General features: G+C 37.2%; 1 protein-coding gene across 3 annotated transcripts in view; it reads left to right on the top strand.

Moving 5' to 3' along the window:
- DNAJC3 (DnaJ heat shock protein family (Hsp40) member C3) overlaps nucleotides 1-20,161 on the top strand; it is an 83,465-nt gene that overhangs the window by 23,423 nt on the left and 39,881 nt on the right. For all 3 annotated transcript variants that reach the window (XM_054243339.2, XM_002742487.6, XM_035292758.3), the window contains 2 exons: nucleotides 6,994-7,118; nucleotides 8,904-8,978. In XM_054243339.2, coding sequence (XP_054099314.1) covers nucleotides 7,050-7,118; nucleotides 8,904-8,978 — 144 coding nt within the window. In that variant the 5' untranslated portion in view covers nucleotides 6,994-7,049. The remainder of the gene's footprint in view (nucleotides 1-6,993; nucleotides 7,119-8,903; nucleotides 8,979-20,161) is intronic.

The following is a 20,161-nucleotide window of genomic DNA, read 5'->3' on the forward strand; positions in this document are numbered from 1 at the left end:
AATCGACAGAATTTAAAGGAGAAATGAACAAATTCATAATCATAGTGGAAAGCTTTAGCTTCTTTTAGTAATGTATAGGCAAAGAGACAAAAATGTCAAGTAAAGATGTTAATTTGACCCAATTGAAATACACATGACACCTGCATACAGCTGCAGAATACACATTCTTCCAAGTGTAAGAACATCACAATAAAAATATTTTAGCAAAGTCTCCCATGAACATAACTACAAAAATTCTGAAAAATATAGCAAATGAATCTAAATTTTAAGTACGTCCAAACATTATGTTTGTACATATACACACACAACACTGGGTTTTATTACAAGGACATAAATTTGGTTTGGCATTCAAAAGTCAATCAGTGTAAGTCAACAAACTAAAGGAGAAAAATGTTGTTTCAAAGGTGAAGAAGAAGTATTTGATAAATATTTAACACCATATGTGAAAGAAAAAGCACCTTTTAAATAGTTTGGAAATCTATATTGATGAGTACACCAAAAATCCTATAGCTACGATTATACTTAATGATGAGTATTGATACTTCTCCCACACCCCACCTCCCCTGAGATTGAGAATGAGACAAGGATACCCACTATTACTATGTGTAGTCAACATTCTTCTAGAGGTCCTAGCCAATGCAATTTTTTGTTGTTGTTGTTGTTGTTTTGAGGCAGAGTCTTTCTGTGTTGCTCAGGAGGCTGGAGTGTAGTAGTGCAATCTTGGCTCACTGCAGCCTCCGCCTCCCAGGTTCAAGTGACTCTCCTGGCTCAGTGGGGATTATAGGTGTGTACCACCATGTACAGCTAATTTTTGTATTTTTAGTGGAGTTAGGATTTCACCATGTTGGCTAGGCTGGTCTTGAACTTCCTGACCTCAAGTCATCTACCTGCCTCCCAAAAAGCTGGGATTACAGGTGTAAGCCACCATGCCCAGGCTAGCCAATGCAATTTGTGTACCAATTTTATATCTTGCAACCTTGCTGAACTTGTTTATTAGCTCTAGGAATTTTTTTGTGTGTAGATTCTGTAGGATTTTCCATATACAACATTATGTTATGGGAAAGTATAGTTTTACTTCTTTCTTTATGACCTGGATCCCTTTTTTTCTTTTTGTTGTTTAATTGCTGACATGGTTTGGCTCTTCCCACCCAAATCTCATCTTGAATTGTAGTTCCTATAATCCCCACATGTCATGTCATGGGAGGGACCCAGTGGGAGGTAAGTTAATTGTGGGGGTGGTTACTCTCATGCTGTTCTGAAGATAGTGAGTGAATTCTCATGAGATCTGATAGTTTTATAAGGGACTTTTCCCCCTTTTGCTTGGCACTTCTCCTTCCTGCCATCATGTGAAGAAGGATTTCCCCTTCTGCCATGATTGTAAATTTCCTGAGGCCTCCCAAGCCATGCTGAACTGCAAGTCAGTTAAGCTCTTTCCTTTATAAATTACCCAGTCTTGGGTATATTTTTATTAGCAGTGTGAAAATGAACTAATGCAATTGCTCAGTCACTGTAATTTGGCAAGAAATAGGGCATAAAGATTGAGAAAGGAAGAAGCAAAACTGTCATTCACAGAGGACATGAGGATATGCAAATAATCTGCAAACAATCATAATTTAAATGAATTTAGGGAGGCACTCACTGGATAACAAAGGCAACATACTTTTGTAGCAATAGAATCTCTATTAGAAATAAACAAATACAAAAAACACCTAAGAATACATCTAATGAAAGATGTGCAAGAACATTTTGCTGAAAAGCACAAAAATAGTTATAAGAAACAAAGACTTAAATGAAGATATACCATGTTAATAGATAGGAAGATTCAGTATTATAAAGATGCAAGTGGCCCACAGATTGGTCTATATATTCAATGAAATCTAATAAAATTCTAGTACTTTATTGCATTGAAATTGACTAGTTGATTCTAAAATGTCTTATGGAAATGCAAAGGACTTCTCGAGTTGCCTTGTGGATGAGATATGAGACAACCCAGGCCAGCTCTCTTTGGTCTGTGGCAAGCATGCATGTATTCTTTGCCCTGACCATGTCTGTAAATAGAGGACAGCCCAGATAGCAACTCCTTCTTCCTTTCCATCAGGTCAGAGAGCCTACTAGTCTCTTGCCATTTAGGTTTTTCAGGGATAAGTCAGATACACCAATCTACTCTGTCCTGCAGAGGACACTTACTATCTTTTCCAAGTGGCCTTACAAATCTCACCTTGGAATGTAAGGGTAGCTGGCACCTGTTGGGATGTCAGGTGAAACATAAACAGTTCCATTGCAGTAGCCTACTGTATAAACATATAGAGAACTCCTATCATGTGTACTCTGTGAAGCTATTAGAAAGTATGGCTTTGTGTATTACTTTGAAAAGGGAAACAGATTTTAATCTTGGTCTTGCCACTGGATAATCCTGTGACATTGGTCCAGTTATGTAAGAAAACACACACTTTAAAAAGTTACCTGCAGTTCCTAGAAATTTTCACTGTGTCACCCATGGGAATTTTTGTGAAGATCAGATGGTAATAAAGAATACAAATATATCTTTGAAAATAGTGTACAATCACTCAGGAGGCTGAGATGGGAAGACTGCTTGAGCCCAGGAGTTGAAATTGCAGTGAGCTATGATCGTGTCACCACAGTCCAACCTGGGCGATGGAGCGAGACTGTTTCTCCTATTATATTCTCACAGTGCAGAATACTTCTATGACCTTTAGTCACCAAAATGTGTGGGAATTTCTCTCCACCAAGTAATCCTACAGATTTTCCAGCAGACAGCAGCTGGATGACCTCTAATTCTGTTCAGTTCTGACACTATCTACATGGAGATAGCCGAAGATACCACAGATTGAAAGCCCAGTGCCACAAGACCACTCCTGACTTCAGAAGCCATTTATAAGCCCCTGGTTGTTTTACCTGTGCTTCTGATTGACTGACTGTAAATGAGGATTCCCATGACCCCTTCCTTAGGTTCAGTTGATTTGCTAGAGCAGCTCACAGAACTCAGGAAAACACTTATGTTTACTGGTTTATTATGGGATATTACAAAGGATGCAGATGAACAACCAAATAGATGGAAGAGATACATAGGGCCAGACATATGGGAAGGGGTGAGGTGCTTCTTTGCCCTCTGTGGGCGTACCACACCCTCCAGGAGCCTCCATGTTTTTGGCTGCATGGAAGTTCTTCCAAACCCTGTCCTTTTAGTTTTTATGGAGGCTTTATTACTTAGGTATGATCGATTATATAATTGGCTATAGGTAACCAACTCAACCTTCAACCCCTAGGATGGTAGGGGGTACTGAAAATTCCAATATTTTCACCTGGTAGGTTTCCCCATTATTCATAGTCCACATTCTTGGTATCTAGGGGTGCCCAGATACCAGCCATTTCATTAGTATACAAAAAAGTAATCACTCTAGAGATTCCACAGGTTGTAGGAGCTATATGTCAGAAAACAGGAAGAAGACCAAATGTATATCTTCTAGTACAACAGATTTCTTATTTTTTTTAGGTTTGGTTTTATAAATTGGGGTTCCAATTCCATTTCCTATCTTAAAATGCCTAAAAATGGAACAGTAAAATTGGTGAAAGTGGACACTCCAGAAATACTGTATGTAGACAATTTTTGTATATGATCGGATCCTTAGTACAAAAGTGAAGTTATACATAGTCCTCTGTGCAGATATTTTCTTCATGGATTGGAATGGTCAGGTTTTTCCAAATAGAAATTGAATGCAATTTACCTTATACCATGTAAATGCTGTGTAAATAGTTGTTTTACTCTACATGTACATGAACTGTAGACACAGTTTTTGTTCAGTACAGACACAGTTTTTGTTTTTTTTTTCCTGAAATATTTTCGGTCTGAAGGTAGTTGAATTCACTGATGTGGAACTCATGGATACAGAGGGCCAAATGTATATAAACAATTGATAATCAGTGCTTAGTGTTAGGTGCAGTAAAGGACATGTATTATAGAACGTTATGGAATTTGAGAGAGGGAAAGGTATATTTTTCCATTTGTGGTCAAATAAGTCATTTGAGCTGTGCCTCAAAGATTGAGTAGGATTTGGTCATATGTAATTGATGAGATTTGTACTTTAGACCGTGAATCATGTTATTTCCAATATTATTCTTTGCTTAGTCTGAATAAGCCATGGATAACTTAAGTTTTAAAAAAATTAATGAATATAAAAGTAATCCATATGCATTGTGAAACATTTTGGAATACATGGACAGCAGAAAGAAGAAACCTCATCTCTCTGCCTGGATAGCCACTCTTTACATGCAGTGAATTGCCCTCTGCTCTCCAGTGTGTTACTTAAATGTTAGTAATTCTTAGGTATCAAATTATTCTATGGCCAGTTCACAAACTAAACCCATAAAATTTTAATTTACTGTGCCTTACAAATAAAATTTAAATGGAACTGAAAAATACTGTATATCAAGCATATTCCAAATATAGTTACTCTATTTCCTAATCTTTCCTTAAGTTAATTACAGTATTTTGTAAGAAATAGCCTATATTCAGGCTACTGTTTTTGCTCTTCTTTCCTTGCCTCCTAAGGGAAGTTGTTCAATAAAGAAATTTTAGTGACCCTTAGCTGGGATCATATATTTTTGTTTTTAGATTTAAGAAAAAGAAGGTTTTTTTATTGTTAAAATACCCAATTCCTTTTTTAAAACATACATTTTTTTCTGACTGATTTATACTTTTACTTTTTTGTTGTGGTAAAATGTATGAAAATTAACCATTTTAACCATTTGTAAGTGTGCAATTCAGTGGTATTCTGTTCACATTGTTGTGCAGTCATCACTATCCATCTCCAGTACTTTTTCATTATCCCAAACAGAAACTCTGTATCCATTAAACAATAGGACCCTATTCCTAACCCTCTTACACCAGCTCCTGGCACCCACTATTCTACCTTCTGTCTTTATTATTTGAGTACTTTAGGTACCTCATATTAGTAGAATGATACAATATTTTCCTTTTGTGTCTTGGCTTATTTTACTTAGCATAATGTTTTCAAGGTTCATCCATGTGATAGCATCATAGGTATTTCATTTCTCTCTAAGGCTGAATGAATATCTGTTGTATGTATGCTATATCCCACATCCCACTTTTTGTTTATCCATTCATTCATTGATAGATTTTGGGGTTGTTTCCACCTTTGGACTATTGTGAATAATGCTGCTGTGAATATGTGTGTTTGAATACATATTTGACCCTTGCTTTCAATTCTTTGGGATATATACAAAGGAGTAGAATTGCTGGACCACATGATAATTTTACATTTAACTTTTTGTGAAGTCATCTTACTGTTTTCCACAGTGGCCGTACCATTTTACATTCCACCAACGGTGCACAAGCACTCCAATTTCTCCACATCCTTGCCAAAGCTTGTTATTTTATCTTTTTAATAATAGCCATCTTAATGGGTATGAACTGGTATCTCAATGTGGTTTTTTTGTTTGTTTGTTTTGCTTTCTTAGTTTTTATTACTATTTTTGTTGCCCCATGCAGGTCAGTGTGGTTTTGATTTGCATTTCCCTAATGATTTGGATAGTGAGCATCTTTTCATGTGCTCGTTGGCCATTTGTATGTCTTCTTTCATGTTTGGTTGTATAGCCTAATCTCTTTTTCTCACCCACAGTCCCCTGACATTTTCAATGCCATTAACAACTGTTCACCACCATAATTTTGAATGATTATACACTCTCCTGCCTAATATGATTACTGTAATGTTTTTCCAGTGAAAACAACTTTAGGGATAGAACTTTTAGGGAGTTTTAATTGTGTATCTTATGATAATGAACACCTGAGTACATAAATCTTTTCTTTCTTAAAGATTGATGGCTGGCTTTTGTCAAGGTTCGTTTTTGAATTCTTTATATGCTTATATTTCTAAATTGCTTTCTAGAAGGATTGTTCTGCAGCAGTTTTGCTTCTAATTGAATGCACTCCTTTCTCTACTTTGTAGGTACTAATAAGCAGAGTAAAATTAGCTCAGAAACCAAATTCATCTGTCTGCTTTCCTTACAAATGTTAACTTCTCTAGTCTCTTTCTCTAGTCTTAACTCTTGTTTCTAATCTCCTCCTTTGTCCTTGCACCTTTAATTCTTCGCTTCCTTCTAGTTGGAGTTTGTGAGGGAGCAGAGGTTATACATTCAATATATCAATTTAGTCAGAGGTCTATACATTAAAATTCTGCACATTATGTATAGGCCACATTCTTAGTATTTTACTTAGGAAAATCTCAGCAGAGACAAACTGAATTGCATACTTATAAAAGTTATGAGTCGAGGCTGGGTGCAGTGGCTCATGCCCGTAATCCCAGCACTTAGGGAAGCTGAAGTAGGAGGATTGCTGGAGCCCAGGAGTTCAAGACCAGCTTGGGCAACATGGTGACTCTTTCTCTACAAAAAATTAAAAATAAACAAAAATTAGCTGGCCATGGTGGAACACGCCTGTGGTTCCAGCTACTTGGAAGGTTGAGGTGGCAGGATTGCTTGGGTGTGGGAGGTCAAGGCTACAGCGAGCCATGATCATGCCACTACACTCCAGCCTGGGTGACAGAGACCCTGTCTCAAAAATAAAAATAAAAAAAAGTTATAAGTTGAATATAGTTAATATTCTAGACCAAGGGTTTGCGAACTTTTTTTCTAAAGGTCCAGACAAGTATTTTCAGCTTTGTAGCCATTCAGTCTCTTAAATTTTTCTTTTGTTTTTTTCTTTTTTGGGGGCAACTTTTAAGAAATGTAAAAAACATTCTTAAGTCTGTGCATTGGATGTGGCTTGGGCTATAGTTTGCTGACCCCTATTCTAGGTCTGTTTGTACAGATCTTGCCAGGCAACATGACTCCTTTTTGATGAAGAGATTCTTTTCTTTATGTCTGTCTTAGTAGAGTTGCAAAGCTGATACTGTCCAGGTGATTTTTTTTTGGAATTTTTGAATAAATAAGAGGTAATATTATTTTAATTTTCAGATGGTGATCCTGATAACTATATTGCTTATTATCGGAGGGCTACTGTCTTTTTAGCTATGGGCAAATCCAAAGCTGCACTTCCTGATTTAACTAAAGTGATTGAATTGAAGATGGACTTCACTGCAGTAAGTATATCTAAACTTTCTTTAAAGGGGAACTTAAGAGAACTTGGGAGAGAGAATTTGTTTCATAAGGTGAGGACTGGCATGCTAGATGTAACCAGAAGAGATCAAAGCTACAGTGATGTAGTGGACTGAGGAACAAGAGAAATTCAAAGTCCCTAGAATCAAAGATCTGTGTGAAAGAGAACAGTGGGTTCATTAGATGTTTTTTTTTTCAGAAGTCTGGCAGTGATGTCAGCTTTGTGGTTTAGAAAGACAAATCTGTGTAGAGGATGGAGTATGAGGCAAGATGTGAGGCCGAGACATGAGTTGATAAAGAGGCTGAATTAAGAGTATCCAGGTGACTGACAACAGTTGCCCTTAAGGCTGTGGCAGGAAGAATAAAGTGGGGATTACTTAATTGGGCTATCATTTTTGGTGACAATAAAACGCTAAATTAGCAGAAACATCCTCTGGAACCAACCTACAAGCTTTAGAGGTGGAGAAACTTGTAGTCTAATAGGAAATCCTGATGATTGGCAGGTCACCATAAAGGCTGTGACAGAGGTGTGGGCAGGGAAGGGACTCATGAGGTGGAATTCAGGTGGGGCTTTCAGAGGCAGAATTGACAACCACTGACCAATTACATAGTTTCTTATTTCCTAGTGTATTTCAGAAGGATTTGAGATAACTGATTAGATATGGGGTGAATATTTGATTTGAAATATTACTAACATTTTAAGATGGAACTCCCTAATCTCATTTATCAAATTTACACAGCTAAGCAAGCACAACCTTTCGTAAAGATTAAATGGCTCATTTTCCTAGTTTTATGATAGTTGAAGTGGCTTTAATCTTTTTATGTGTATTGACACATTTAAAAGGGTTAGGGAAATTTAATGTACTATAAGAGTAATATACATAAAGTTAAGTGAATACTTTTATGGCTTGATTGGTCATCAGAAAGTTGGTATTCTTGAAAGAAATGGGATTATACACATTAGAAGAAGAGGGGTCTCTGATGAAGAGGAAGAAACTGATGCATGTTAAAAGAGAAGAAAGACTGGTAAAGTCCCAATTTATGCAACTTTTATTGTAGGGCAAAAAGTTATGGTAAAAAGTATTCTTAAAAATTGAGATACAATTTATATGCTATCAGATTTACCCTTTAAAAGTATTCAGTGGTCTTTAGTATATTTACAAGTTGTGTAGTGGTCACCACTAGCTACTTCCAGGGACACTTTTATCAACCCCCAAAGAAGCTCTGTACCTGTTAGCAGTCACTCCCCACTTCCACTCTAGCTCCTGGCAACCACTTACCATAGATTTGCCCATTTCAGATATTTCATATAAACAAAATCCCATAATGTTTGGCCTTTTGTGTCTGACTTCTTTCACTTAGCATAATGCTTTCAAGGTTCATTCATGTAGCACATATCAATATGTCATTCCTTTTTATGGCTGAATAATATTGTATGGATACATTATATTTGTATATTGATTTGTTAGTTGATGGGAATTTGGGTTATTTCCACTTTTTGACTATTGTTGTGAACATACATATACAAATTTTTGTGTGGACATGTTCTCTATTTTCCTGGTAGAACAAAAAGTATTTTTAAGGAAGTATGCATTAAGAAAAAGTATACACATTAATTGGTTCCAGGAATTATTTTTGGTGTCAAGTAAAATGGGCATTGGAAAAATAAATATTTATTAATAACTTGTTTGTTTAGTTTTATTCTTTGTGTTTAAAAAATTTAGAAATCTATAATATTCAGTATATTCCCCCCTCTCCCCCTTTTTTAGGCAAGATTACAGAGAGGTCACTTATTACTCAAACAAGGAAAACTTGATGAAGCAGAAGATGATTTTAAAAAAGTGGTAAGTTCAATTTGTATTTGACTCTAGGAAGAAGTTATTTTGAGAGAACTTATTGGACCTTTTTTTGGTATTATGACAGTTTATAGTAATTTTACAGCTAAGAGTCAATCGTCTTAGTAAGTAAATAGAGAATATAGCCTGATTTATGTATTTAAGAATCACAAATCCTGAATTACTCTTTGGTGGCAGACATCAAAGAATCCTGTTAACAGTTGGAAGGTAAAGTGTACCCAATAGCTACATAATCTTAACTCAGTTTGTACAGCTTGCTTATTCTGCTTTGTCCACCATGAGAAACTAAAGATGTCAGCTGAGCTACTTTTAAAGTCCTTATTAGTTAATACTTATTGGGCATTGGATTTATCCTTTTGGAAACCCTTCATTGGATCTGAGAGGAATAATGAAACAGATTCTTAAAAGGGAATTTTGTAGTCATCCATTATGGCTTCTTTACAAAGTGTAAAGTGCTTTGGATTTGTTGGGGAATGTTATAGATTTTGTGTCATTGAAGGGAGTATATACTAAAAAATGATTTGGTTAGAGACACTTAGCCGGTCTTTTTATGCCTTTATTTTACTTGTTTTAAAGACCAGCATTTTTGTTTTACATGGATTTGTTTCTGGAGTGGTCTAGAAAGGGTATATAAGCCACTGTTTATTATTTGTATTTTTTATAGTTTATGGAAATGCTTTGTTACTATGATGATAACCAATATGAAAAGAAAATTTCTAACATGGTCATAAGCCTTGTCACAATACTCTATCATCTGTGGATAAATCCAAAAACATTAGATTTAATTGTATTGGATCAGAAACAGCCTCATGGTCTCAATAAAATTGGCTATCATATTCTTTTTATCTGATCTCCCCTCCTACTTGGGAAGATACTTGAGAGCAGGCTGAAGACCAGGTGTTGGGGAGGTGATAGTGCTCTAGAGTAACCTTTCCCTAGCCCAGGCCTTCGTTCAGAGAAGGTGTTGCATAAACATCTGTCAAATAGATGAATGAATTATAAGACATGAGAATGTGTTTCTGCTTCTAGCAGATGCTTAAATCTGTTATTTGATTTTTTTTTTCCAATTACAACTTTAGTCTTTTAGAAGTAACATAATTTAGGATAGAGTTTTAGCACAAATTAATCCTTACTGGGCATTGAATGTATTCTTCTGGATAACTAAGATCTTGGTATCTTGGATATGTCTTCGGTTAATGTCTTTTCTGTGATCAATATTAAAACTTCTCAGAAACAAGAAAAGAGATTCTCATAGACTTTCTGCTTTTTAGATTGCTCTTTGACAGTCATACTTCTGCTAGTGTGTTCTTAAAACTACTCTTAGTATTTTTACAGGGATTCTTCTATGAGAATGTATGTCTGTATTGAACAGTCTTTTAGTTTTAATTGAAATTTTTATTGAGATAATTGTAGATCCACATGCAGTTGTAAGAAATAATACAAAGAGATTCCAGGTACCATTTACCCAGTTTCCTCCAATGACAAAGTTGTTTTTATAGCTATGAACTTATCTATAGTATAAAACTATAGCACTGTATCAACAACAGAATATTGACACTGATACAATCTACCAATCTATTCAGATTTCCTCAGTTTTCCTAGTATTTATTTCTTTGTGGTATGCACTTCACATACTTTATCACATGTGTTGGTTCATGTACCCACCACCATAGTCAAGATGCTGACTTGGTGTTCTATTACCACCAGAATCCTTCCTGTTACCCTTTTATAACCATACCCATTTCCATCCCACCCTGCTCTGGCCCTCTAGTTATACTTTCTGGCATCCACTAATTTGATATTCATTTCTTAAACTTTGACATTTCAAATATCTTATATAACTGGAATCAAGTATTATATAACCTCTTAGAATTGACTTTTTTTATACTTAGCGTATTTTTCTGGAGATTTATCTAGAATTTTATATATCCTACTTAGTTTGTTCCTTTTAGATACTGATGGCCATTTGGGTTGTTTCTGTTTCTTGGCTATTGCAAATAAGGCTGCTGTGAACATTCCTGTACAGATGTTTGTGTGAATGTGAATTTTTGTTATCCTTAGGATAAATGCCCAGGAGTGCAGTTACTGGGTTGTTTGGTTATTGCATGTTTATTTTGTAAGAAACCACCCAATTGCTTTCCAGAGTGACCATACCATTTTACATTCCTCCACATTCTTGCCAGCATTTGGTATTGTCATTATGTTTTATTTTGACCATTCTGATAGGTGTGTTATTATATTGTAGTTTTAATTTGGATTTCCCTGATTACTAATGATATTGAACATCGTTTCCTGTGCTTATTTGTAACACCTGTGAATCTTTTTCAATGAAATTTCTGTTCATGTCTTTTGCCCATGTTCTAATTGGCTTGTTTGCTTTTTTATTTTTGTGTTTTAAATGTCCTTTATATATTTTAGATACTTTGTTGGATATGTGGTTTGCAAGTATTTTCCCTCAGTCTGTAGCTTTTGCTTTCATCCTCCTCACAGGGTGTTAAATAGAACAAAAAGTCTAATTTTTAAATTAATACATAATATTTGTGCGTATTTATGGAGTACATGTGATGCTTTGTTATATGCATAGACTGTGTAGTGATCAAGTCAGGGTATTCAGAGTATCTGTCACTGAATATTTATCATTTCTGTGTGTTGGGAACATTTCACCTCCTCTCTTCCAGCTATTTAGAAGTGGACGGTATATTGTTAACTACACTACTTTGCTATTAAACATTACCACTTATTCCTTCTCTCTAACTGTACGTTTGTATCCATTAACTAACTTCTTTTCATCTCCCCTCCCACTGACACACCCTTCCCATTCTCTAGTACCTATCATGTCTATCATTCTACTAACTCTGAGATTAATATTTTTTTTTTTAGCTCCCACATATGTGTGAAAACATGCAATATTTGCCTTTCTGTACCTGGCTTATATTTCACTTAATAACCTCCAGTTTCATTCATGTGGTTCCATATGAACATGATTTTGTTCTTTTTTTATGGCCAAATAATATCCCATTCTCTCTTGCTCTCGCTGTCTCTACACACACACACACACCCATATTTTCTTTATTAATTTAGCTGTAGATCAGGCACACTTGGTATGATTGCATATCTTTACTATTGTGAATAGTGCTGCAATATGGGGGTACAGGTATCCCTTTTATATACTGAGTTTGATAGTATAGTACTATTTTTAGTTTTCTGAGAAATCTTCATACTTGTTTTACATAGTAGCTGTACTAATTTACATTCCTGACAACAGTGTATGTGAGTTCCTTTTTCTCTGCATTCTTGCCCGCAGCTATTATTTTTGTCTTTTTATAGTAGCCCTTCAAACTGGGTGAGGTGTTCTCGTTGTTATTTTGATTTGCGTTTCCCTGATGTTGAACATTTTTTCATATACCTGTTGGCCATTTTTATGCTCTTTGAGAAATGTCTGTTTATGGCCTTTGTCCATTTTTAAATAGGATTGTTTTTTTACTCTTCACTTCTTTCAGTTCCTTGTGTATTCTGTATATTTTTTGCTTGTTGGATGAATAGTTTGCATATATTTTCTGCAGTCAATAGCTTCTTTGTCTACTCCGTTGATTATTTCTTTTGCTGTGCAGAGGCTTATTATTTTTACTTTTTGAGTTGGGGTCTCACTCTTGTCACCTACACTGGAGTATGGTGGCATGATCATGGCTTACTGCAGCTTCAAATTCCTGGGCTCAAGTGATCCTTCCGCCTCAGCCTCCCAAGTAACTGGAACTACAGCCGTTCATTACTAGGCCTGGCTAATTTTAAAACATTTTTTGTAGAAATGGGATCTTGTTATGTTGCCCAGGCTGGTCTTGAACTCCTAGCCTCAAGTGATCCTCCCACTTTGGCCTCCCAAAGCGGTAGGTTTACAGGTGTGAGCCACCATTTCCACACCAGAGCTTTTTGGTTTAATATAATACCATTTGTTTGTTTTTGTTTTTGTAGCTTGTGCTTTTGAGAACTTGGACGTAAAAGCTTTGCCTAGACCAATGTCTTAAAGTGTTTTCCCTGTGTTTTCTTCTAATAGCTTTATGTTGGGGACCAGCCCTGACACAGACCATGAGGGTCACAAGGGTTGGTGGAGACAAAGAAATGAGAAAAGACAAGAGTGCATAAAGTGGGGATCGGGGCCAATGCAAGTTTGGAGGCTGCGAAGGCCCCGAGCTCTGGAGACCGACACCATTTATTGGTACACGACACAAAGCAAGAATGTGATAGGCATGTGAGGGGAGATAAAGGAATGGTGGTCAGGGAGGTGATCTATAGCTAGGGCCATTTGGCATTTCCTTTGAGGCATAGAGAACAAATTCTATTCTAGATTTAATCATTGAAAAAGCTAGAGGGGCCGTAGATAGGAGTCAGCAAGTCTGGTCGCATTCTTGTGCTTCAAAGAGGCATTCCTCCCAGCTCTTTCTGTGCCAGATAAGCAGGTTATGCCCCAGCCTTCCAGCAGTTTTATAGTTTTAGTTCTTATGTTTAAGTCTTTAAGGCATTTGTGTTGATTTTTGTACTTAGTGAGAGGTAGGGATCCAATTTCAATCTGCTGCATATGGATATCCAGTTTTCACAGCACCATTTATTGAAGAGGGTGTCTGTCCTCTCCTCAATGTATGTTCTCGGCTCCTTTGTCAAAGATCAGTTGCTCTAAGTACATGGATTTATTTCTGGGTTCTCTAATCTATTCCATTGATGTATGTGCCTGGTTTTATATCAATACCATGCTGTGTTGATCACTATAGCCTTGTAATATATTTTGAAGTCAGGTAGCTTGATGTCTCCTTGTTCTTTTTGCTCAGGATTGCTTTGGCTTTCAGGCTCTTTTTTGGTTTCATACGAATTGTATGCTTGTTTTCTCTTTTTCTATGAAATATGACATTGGTATTTTGATACAGATATCCTTGAATCTTTCAATAGTGTGGTCATTTTGACCAAGTTAATTCTTCTGATTTGTGAGCATAAGATGTCTTACCATTTGTTTTTGTCTTTTTAAATTTCTTTCATCAGTATTTTGTAGTTTTCTTTGTAGAAGTCTTTTAATACCCTGGTTAAGTTTATTCCTGGGTATTTTATTTTTATTATTGTTATTGTAAATGGGATTGCCTTCTTAATTTCTTTTTAAGTGATTTTGTTATTGGTGTATAGAGATGCAATTAATTTTTGTATGTTGATTTTGTATCATGCAACTTTACTTAATTAAAAAGAAATCATTCTGAGAGTTTATTTTGGAATCTTGGTTTTTCTAAATATAAGACCATGCCATCTGCAAAGAGGGACAACTTGACTTCATGTATTTCAATTTGGATGCCTTTTATTTCTTCCTCTTGCATTACTGGTCTGCCTGGGATTTCCAGTACTATACTGAGTAGGAGTGGTGAAGGTGAGCATCTTTGCCTTGTTTGAGTTCTTAGAGAAAAGGCTTTCAGTTTTTCCCCATTCACTATGATGGTAACTGGATTTGTCATAATGGTCTTTATTTTGTTGAGGTATGTTCCTTCTGTGCTTGGTTTGTTTAGAGTTTTTGTCCTGAAGAGGCTTTGAATTTTATCAAATGCCTTTACTGTATCTGTTGAGATGATCATATGATTTTTGCCCTTTATTTTGTCCATTTGATGTATCGCATACTGATTTCTAAATGTTGAACCATTCTTAGATTTCTGGCATTAATCCCACTTGATCATGGGTCTTATGTTTCTTGTTTTGTTTGAGATAGGGTCTTGCTCTGTTGCCCAGGATGCAGAGGTATGGACATGACCCACTGCAGCCTCAACCTACTGGGCTCAAGTGATCCTCTGGGCTGAGGCTGCTGAGTAGCTGGGACCACAGGTGTGCACCACCATGCCTGGCTAATTTTTTGTCTTTTTTTTTTTTTTTTTGGTAGAGACTGGGCCACACTTTGTTGCTCAGGCTAGTCTCAAACTCCTGGGCTCAAGAGATCCTTCTACCTTGTCCTCCCAAAGTCCTGAGATTATAGGCATCAGCCGCTGCACCCAGCTGGTGTCTTTCCTTTTTGTCATGCTGTTGTATTCAGTTTGCTAGTATCTTGTTGAGGATTTTTGATTCTGTGTTCAACAAAGATAATGGCCTGTAGTTTTCTTTCTTTCTTGTGTCCTTGTCTGGTTTTGGCTTTAAGGTAATTCTGGCCTCAGAACGAGTTAGGGAGAATTTCCACCTCTTCAGTTTTTGTAATAAATTGAGGAGAGTTGGTATTATTTCTCCTTTGTATATGTGGAAGAATTTGTCAGTGAATCCATCCAGTCCTGGGCTTTTTCTTTGTTGGGAGACTTTTTAATTATTGATTTAATCTTGTTACTTGTCTATTCAGGTTTTCTGTTTCTTCCTGGTTCAATCTTGGTAGGTTGTAGGTTTCTAGGAACGGATCCATTTCCTCTAGGTTTTTCAGTTTGTTATTAGATAGCTGTTAATAATAGTCTTTGGGGGATTTTTTTTATATTTCTTGGGTGTGAGTTACAATATTTCCTTTTTGTATCTGATTTTGATTATTTGGGCCTTCTCTCATTTTTTGTTGGTTATTCTAGCTTGTGGTTTATTAATTTATCTTTTCATAAAACCAATTTTTGTTTATTTGATCCCTTGTGTTGTTTTTTCGTCTCAATTTCATTTAGTTCTGTGATCTTTATTATTTTTTTCCTTCTAATTTTGGGTTTGGTTTGTTCTTCCTTTTTAAGTTTGTTTCTTGGGATGCATGTTAGATTGTGTATTTGAAATCTTTTTTTTAATGTATGTGTTTATTGTTATAAACTTTCCTCTTAGCACTGCTTTTGCTGTATTTCATAGGTTTTGGTATGTTGTGTTTCCATTTTTGTTTGTTTCAAATTTTTTTTTTATTTCCATCTTAATTTCTTGTCCCTGTGGTTTTTCAGGAACATGTTATTTAATTTTCATGTATTTGTTTGGTTTCCAAAATTCCTTTTGGGATTGATTTCTAGTTTTATTCCAGTGTGGTCTGAGAAAGTGCTTACATTATTTTGATATTTAAAAATTTGTTGGTACTTGTTTTATGGCCTAATATATGTCTGTCCTTGAGGATGTTGTATGTGCTGCTGAGCAGAATGTGTATTCTGCTGTTTTAGGGTAAAATGTTCTGTGAATGTCTGTTAAGTCTGTTTGGTCTAAAGTTCAGTTATAGCCATTTTTTTTTGCTGATTTTTTGTCTGTATGATCTATGAATGCAGAGAGTGGGGTTTTTTTTTTTTTTTTTTTTTTTTTGAGATGGAGTTTCGCTCTTGTTACCCAGGCTGGAGTGCAATGGCGTGATCTCGGCTCACCACAACCTCCGCCTCCTGGATTCAGGCAGTTCTCCTGCCTCAGCCTCCTGAGTAGCTGGGATTACAGGCACGCGCCACCATGCCCAGCTAATTTTTTGTACTTTTAGTAGAGACGGGGTTTCACCATGTTGACCAGGATGGTCTCGATCTCTTGACCTCGTGATCCACCCGCCTCGGCCTCTCAAAGTGCTGGGATTAGAGAGAGTGGGATATTAAAGTCCCCCACTATTATTATCTTGGAGTCAGTCTTTCCTTTTATATCTAGTCATATTTGCCTTAACATATGTGGGTGCTCCAGTGTTGGGTACATATATATTTAGAATTGTTATATCCTCTTGTTGAATAGATCTGTTTATCATTATATGACTTTTGTCTTTTTTTTTTTTTTTTTTTTTTTTGAGACAGAGTCTCGTTGTCACCCAGACTGGAGTGCAGTGGTGTGATCTCAGCTCACTGCAATCTCTGCCTTCTTAGTGCCAGTGATTCTCCTACCTCAGCCTCCAGAGTAGGTGGGACTGCAGGTACACACCACCATACCTGGCTAATTTTTGTGTTTTTAATAGAAATGGGGTTTTGCCATTTTGGCCAGGCTGGTCTCGAACACCTGACCTCAGGTGATCTTCCTGCCTTGGCCTCCCAAAGTGCTGAGATTGCATGTGTGAGTCACTGTGCCTGGCCTTTTTTTTTTTTTTTTTAAACTGTTTTGTCTTAAACTGATAAATCTGTTTTATTTCAATATAGCTATTACTGTTTCCTTTAAGCTTCCATTTGCCTCAATGTCTTCTAACCCTTTACTTTCAGTCTTCATGTGTCTTTACAGGTGGAGTGAGTTTCTTGTAAGCACCATATATAGTTAGATCAATTTTTAAAAAAATCCATTCAGTCAGTCTTTTAAGGGGAAAATTTAATTTGTTTAAATAACCTTGAAAAGTTATTATTGACATGTGAGATTTCGTTCCAGTCACATTGTTAATTGTTTTCTGGATGTTTTGTATATCCTTTGTTCTTTTCTTTTTCTCCTATTGTTGACCATTTTAGTTTGGTGATTTTCTGTAGTGGTAAATTTGAACCCTTTCTTATTCGTGTGTTTGCTCCATCAGTGAGTTTTATATTGTGTGTTTTCATAATAGTAATACTGTTCTTTGCTTCTAGGTTTAGGACTCCCTTAAGCATTTCTTGTAGAATTGGGTCTAGTGGTGATGAACCTGTCTGGGGAAGACTTTATTTTTCTCCTTCATTTATGAAGGATAACTTTGCTGGGTATAGTATTCTTGGCTGACAGTTTTCTCTTAGAACTTTGAGTATATCATTCCATTCTCTCCAGGCCAGTAAGATTTCTGCTGAGAAATACTCCTATTAGTCCAGTGAGGTTTCCCTTATAAGTGACTAAATGTTTTTATCTTCTGTTTTCAGAACTTTCTCCTTGTTTTTAACTTTTAAAAGTTTGAACGTTATATGCCATGGAGAAGTCTTTTTTGAACTGTATCTATTTTGGGTTATCTGAGGTTTCTGTCTGTGGATGTCTAAATCTTTTGCTAGACTTGGGTTGTTTTCAGCTATTATTTTGTTAAGTAGGTTTTTTTTTATCACTGTGGTTTTTCTTCACCTTCTGTGACAACAAAAATTCAAATATTTGGTTACTTTATGGTGTTCTGTATGTCATGTAAGCTTGTTTATTTTTTTTCATTGTTTTTTCATTTTCTTTGTGATTGGGTTGTTTCAAAGGACCTGTCTTCAAGTTCTGAAATTCTTTGTTCTGTTTGATCCAGTTTATTGTTGAAGCTCTTAAATGTATTTTAAAATTTCATTCAGTGAATTCTTTAGTTCCAGTATTTCTGTTTCTTTTAAAAAATGATATGTATCTCTTTTATACATCTTTCCTTCATATGGATTGTTTTTCTAATTTCCTTGTGTTGTCTATTTGTGTTCTTTTATATCTCACTGAGCTTCTTTAATATCATTATATTGAATCCTTTTTGTGGGATTCCACATTTCTTTTACATTAGAATCTGTTGCTGGAGAGTTACTGTTTTCTTTTGGAGGTGTCATATTTCATTGCTTTTTCATGTTTAAGTCCACAGGTTGATATTTGTGCATCTGTTAATAATGCAACTGTCATTTCTTCCAGTTTTTTGGATTTGCTTTTGTAGGAGAGGACTTTTTCCTGAAGCTGTATCTATGGTTTTGGTTGGGTAGGGCACTTTGGCTTTGATTTTTGGTGTGTGTAGTAGCATAGTCTCCATATAATTTGTCTGGCTGTAATCAGTGTCAATGGTGTCTGTGATTTCTTCAGTGGCTTAGGGTGCAGCTTTTAGTGGAAGCTGTTCTGTAGTTTTGCTGGGGATGGGGATGCCAGATAACCCAGTTCTTGGGCTCCAGTAGGGTCAATGGCAGGCCAAACTTGCTTAACTTAGGGCTCCAAGGTGGCACATGCTGGTATTTATGTTAGTGGGTTCAGGTGGACCAATTCTGGGACCTTCAGGTGGCCTATTTTGGGACAGAGAACAATAGTGGACCAGACAGGTGGGTGGGTCCTTGGGCCCCTGGGCAGCAGTTGTGGCCTGGGCAATGACAGTAGCAGTGGTAGGACAACCCTTTGGATCCCAGCTGGTCTGCACTGGTCTTGGCAATGGTTACACTGGGCTGGGGGGACCATTTCCAGGCCACAGGTGGTGTGTCCTGGTGTGTGCCACCTGTGATTGTATGGCAGGCTGGTGGGCTCACCCTCAAGCTCCCGGAAGGAGTGCTCAGGTGCCAGTGGGTGTGGACTGGGCAGAGAAATCCCTAGGCCCCAGGATAGTGTGCTTGGGAACTTGGGCAGAGGCAGGGGTAGTGAGCCATGCAAGGCAGAACTTTCCTCAGGGCCCCCTGGTGAGGTGTACAGGTGCTGGCTGTGGTATGTAAAGGTGGGGTGATCCCCAGACTTTCAGTGAAGTGCTTAGGTGGGAGCAATAGTGGCTGTGCTGTAGTTCTGCTACTGCACTTTCAGTGGCAGCAGCTGTAGGCAGGTGGCTGGGGAGCACACACTTTGTCCCTAGGTGGTGGCTGTGGGCAAGAGAGCCTGTGCTCAGTACATTTAAAAATGTGTAGCAATCCTGTTCCTGGGATGGGGTCTTGATGCCAGTGGCTTGTGCTTGGCTCTGGTGGCAGCAGCCACCTATAGTGGCATCTGCAGGTGGGGGATGTCAATGGGGACAATGGATGTGGAGATGCAGGAACTGTTGGGTGGGCCCCGGGGCAGGATGCAGCCTGGTAAGGGCTGTGTTCTCACAGGGTCACCATGTTGTAGGTGCATAGGATTTGGAAGTTACGTAGGACCCAGTGTTATCTTCTTCTTTGGAGCAATGCCATCATTCAGTCTCCAGACAGCTGGTTTTAACCCGAAACTATTCAGGGCCCACAAGGGTTGAGGGGCTCTCCAGCTAGGATTGGAGGAGTCCACAGTGGGAATGTGGACTGCTGGGGATCACTTATTCTTTCCCCGCATTTGGAGCCTCTTTGGGCTCTTATCCTATCCAAGCAGGCTGCCTCGCTTCTCTCTTCTTCCTCTTCTGAGGTGTTTCCTGTTACTTCTCTATTGGGACTCCAGTGTCTTCTCCTAGGTGACCTATACTTGCTATTTGGGTTCTTCCTTATGAAGAAGGTGACTTTCAGATGCCTCTAGTCAGCCATCTTTGAATGCCTTTCTCAGTCTTTAAATTTGATGAAGTTCAATTTGTTGATTTTCTTTTCACTTCCATGGACTATGCTTTTGGTGTCATGTCTAAGAAGTATTGACCAAGCCCTAGGATCTAAAACTTTTCTCCTATGTTCTAAAAGTTTTATGGCTTTATGTTTTACTTTTAAGCCCATGGTCTGTTT

Source organism: Callithrix jacchus, chromosome 1 (assembly GCF_049354715.1).
Source record: "Callithrix jacchus isolate 240 chromosome 1, calJac240_pri, whole genome shotgun sequence".
Classification (NCBI taxonomy): Eukaryota; Metazoa; Chordata; class Mammalia; order Primates; family Cebidae; genus Callithrix; species Callithrix jacchus.